Source organism: Manihot esculenta, chromosome 13, assembly GCF_001659605.2.
Source record: "Manihot esculenta cultivar AM560-2 chromosome 13, M.esculenta_v8, whole genome shotgun sequence".
Taxonomy (NCBI): Eukaryota; Viridiplantae; Streptophyta; class Magnoliopsida; order Malpighiales; family Euphorbiaceae; genus Manihot; species Manihot esculenta.
The window spans coordinates 14,472,622-14,476,164 of NC_035173.2; the positions used below are offsets into that span (position 1 = coordinate 14,472,622).

The window sequence follows — 3,543 nt, forward strand, 5'->3', positions numbered from 1 at the left end:
GGCAAACCCAAGCCTAGAACTCCAAAGTTATTTCAATGCTGTTAAACTGTTTCCAACAACAGGCATTAAAAATCTCTCGAGAGGAAAGAGAAGATAAAGCCACAAGTCCACAGAGAAAATGTTGGGCAGAAAAAAGCTGCCTTTTCTTGGATCAATCAACCATTGGTTAGATCCATGATAAATCATAAAATCAGAATTTTTCAGAACTGTGATTTCTCATCTTCATGTATCTGGTGCAGTTTCGCTGTTCCATGGACAAGCTCCGCAGAGTTGCAAGGATTAGGAGCATAAAAGCCTCCAATGTTCACTTGCTCATATCCAAAATCTTCAGTAGAGCAATTCAAAGGGGCATCAAGATCTCTCAACTCCAAAAAATGCACCTTATCACTTCCTTGCATTTGGTCCATGGTTGAACACCATGGATCGCCAGAGACATTATATTCAGGTTCACCAAATCCAACCAGGTTGCTTAGGTCGGCCAAGTCGTTATAAATATCAATTCCATCTGAACAAGGATTAGCCACATTGTTTCCACCATCTTTGATATTATCAACCTGCTTTAAAAACCACAATCAGTATCTATTTCAATAAAATTACAAGGGGTAAATAAATTATTAAAATGAACAAATATTATTAAAATATTGTACAGCTCAAAATAGTCCATAAGAAGGGAAAATTTTAATATAGTTGATGTCAAACAATATTTCCAGCAAAAAAAAAAAACTAGAAAAGGAAAAGCCGATATATACTTAATTTATTTCATTAGGTGGATATAATATGTCACCCAATCATGAGATGAATATTTTCCTATATAGAACAAGTTTTTATAGTAGGGAAGACGCTTTACTTTCCATTCCCATGAATCTTATAGAGAGTGTGTGAAATTTAATAGCAGGTTAGTGAGGCCATTTGAACAAAAATTTATTCATGATTGCATAAATTACAGCAGAAGCAACACTCCAACCATGTCTGCCATGCACAAATAATACTTTCTTTGTGATGAATTTGTACCACTCAAAACTGAGATGGAAAAACATACTTAAAAATTTTTTAAAAACAATTTTCCAGTAAAGACCATTCTAGATCAGATAAGGTTACACCAAGTAGCAAACAATGACCCAGTGACTTCAATAATAAAGAACAAAAGACGGATGGTAAAAAGAGAACTGCCTAACATCCTAGCAGCGAAAATATTATGCTTCCCACTTAAAAAGAGTAGAGAAAGGTACCCACCTCATTCAGTTTAGTTTCATTTGGAATAAATGGGCTTTCCTCTGAGAAATTAGCCAACATTGCAAGAATATCATCATTCTCATTTCCAAGTTGGGGAGGCTCTGCTAATTCCACATAACTATCAGCTACCACCGCAGTAGTGTTTGAATCAGATGGCACCTCATATGGAGATCCAAAGCATGTACCATCTGGCACATATGGTGATCTAACAATGGAATTATTTTGACAAATTGGCATCGGTGCAGACATGCCAACAGAGGAAACAACCTCTGCATTATTCACCTCCTCAGCATCATCAACGTCCCAGTCTTCTTCCTTAAATGGTGCACCGTATTGGGCACCATTTCTTGGGCCAGGTCCATCCTTCTTGAATACTGAACAAAGCACATAAGCATCCTGGGCAACTCCTCTGAGATCCAACTCCTTTTCATCTAGTCTGTATTCATACATGACCCAATCAGTTCGCTCCCCTTTAGGTGCTTTACCTCTGTGAAAAACCAAGGTTTTTATCATTCCAACAACTTCATTATTGTAATGAACAGATCTATCCTTTCCTGTGGTTTTCCAATACCCCAAACCAGTTGCCCGATTCATTCTAGTCCCGCTTGCATATTTCTTCTCCCTAGGGCAAAAGAAATACCATTTCAGATCCCCAGTCTGCAAACAAGATTTATTTGGAAGATCCCAAGGAGCAAATTTATAAATGTCAACCTCAGCAATGGCTTCAAAATGAAGGTTTTTCCCCATCACTTTTCTCTTGAGATAGTATTTAACAAGTTCAACGTCAGTTGGATGAAACCGAAAGCCAGGGGGCAGCAAAATTTTACCCATAATTGCCAAAAGAAAGTCCCACTTTGAGAGGCAGGTACTAAATCCAATATACAGTAATGCCTTTGAGCGCAATCAAGAATTATTAAGATGAAAGTGTGGTTAGCAGAAGATAACCAAATCCTATGTAGCAGTTTTGCCTTTTGCAAGACTATAGAGAAAGATGTCTAAAAGGAATCAGAATAAGCTTTTAAACAAAAGAAAAACAAAGAAAACTGACTGTCAAGTCCAATGTCGAAACAATATCTTCTGCGAAGACCAGTGTCTCCCCCGGCTCACAAATCCAAAGTCACGCCAAAGAAATGTTGAATTTTTTTTGCAGAGATTAAAAGACATTTGGTGTGCAATATAAAACCTGTTTCAAACATTATTAGGCTCACTACGCAAAGGTACTAAAAAGGTATATGAATAAAACAAGGCAACAAACGTAAATATATTATAACCAAATATTACACCAAAGAACAAATTCAAACCCAATATTTACCCTGAAATTGCCAATAACCCTTATCCAACATAATCAAAATAATATCATCAGAAAAACTTCAAGAGCTCAGACAACACCGGACATTAAAGTTGCGAGAAAGATAGAGAATTTGAATACCGTAATTAAAATTTAAATTTCAGACAACGAAACTGCATATAAACATCAGAAACAACAAAGCACCCGTATGTAACCAATAATAAACTAACGAAATACTACGAAATGAAATCAAAATAAAAAGAAACCCTAAATAAATTAAAATCAAATCCAAATTCTTTTCCACAAACAGAGTCAAGACACAGAAAACACGAATAAAAGATTCATACAGCAAGAAACCAAGAAATAACAACTAAGGAATAATAAAATTTCAGAAGAAGACCCAGAGAAATCAAAAGAAAAAGAAAGAAACCTATACAGATTGAAAGAACTCCAAAATGTTTTTTCAAAAAAAGAAGAAAAGCAAAACCCAGGCAAGAAACAAAGAATCACAAGTAGCAAGAAACCCTAGAAAAATCTTACCCCAAAAGAGGACGCCGAGGCAAAGGAAAGCGAGCCGGAGAGAGAAAAAGAACGCAGGCCAAGAGAGAGAGCGCCAGGAGCGAAACGAGAATACGCGTTGTTAGGGATTTTCCCACTTATATAACAGAGGACCGTGTGAAGGACGAAAAGTAAAATATAATTGTTTTCATAAATTTTTACCCCGTTTTTAACAGGGGAGAGCATAAATGGGTTTGAATTGAGAAATCGAATCAAACCAATCAATTTCAGTTTAATATTTAGTTAATTGAAATATTTGGTTCGGTTAGTATTTTTATATTTATTCGATTTTCAGTTTAATTCGGTTTAAACGTGTTAAATAATTGATAAACAGAATAATCGATTTTATACATACTTTTATGATTTGAAATACTAATTTTATATGTATTTTTAAATTTTACATGAATTTTTATGGATTTTTAAATATTATCATTATATATTCAAACAATATTTATTAATAAATT

General features: G+C 34.9%; 1 protein-coding gene across 2 annotated transcripts; it reads right to left on the bottom strand.

Annotated features, from left to right (window-relative positions):
• Nucleotides 1-3,205, bottom strand: LOC110629995 (NAC domain-containing protein 82). Of its 2 annotated transcripts, XM_021777266.2 has the most exons (3): nucleotides 3,062-3,205; nucleotides 1,234-2,416; nucleotides 1-554 (listed from the first exon to the last, which is right to left on the bottom strand). In XM_021777266.2, exons 2-3 carry the CDS (start codon nucleotides 2,062-2,064, stop codon nucleotides 201-203), a joined length of 1,185 nt encoding a protein of 394 aa, XP_021632958.1. In that variant the 5' UTR covers nucleotides 2,065-2,416; nucleotides 3,062-3,205; the 3' UTR covers nucleotides 1-200. The 2 variants fall into 2 exon arrangements, with proteins under 2 accessions (XP_021632958.1, XP_043805756.1); XM_043949821.1 differs by lacking the exon at nucleotides 3,062-3,205 and having other exon boundaries at nucleotides 1,234-3,033.
• Between the last annotated feature and the right edge of the window lie 338 nt (nucleotides 3,206-3,543).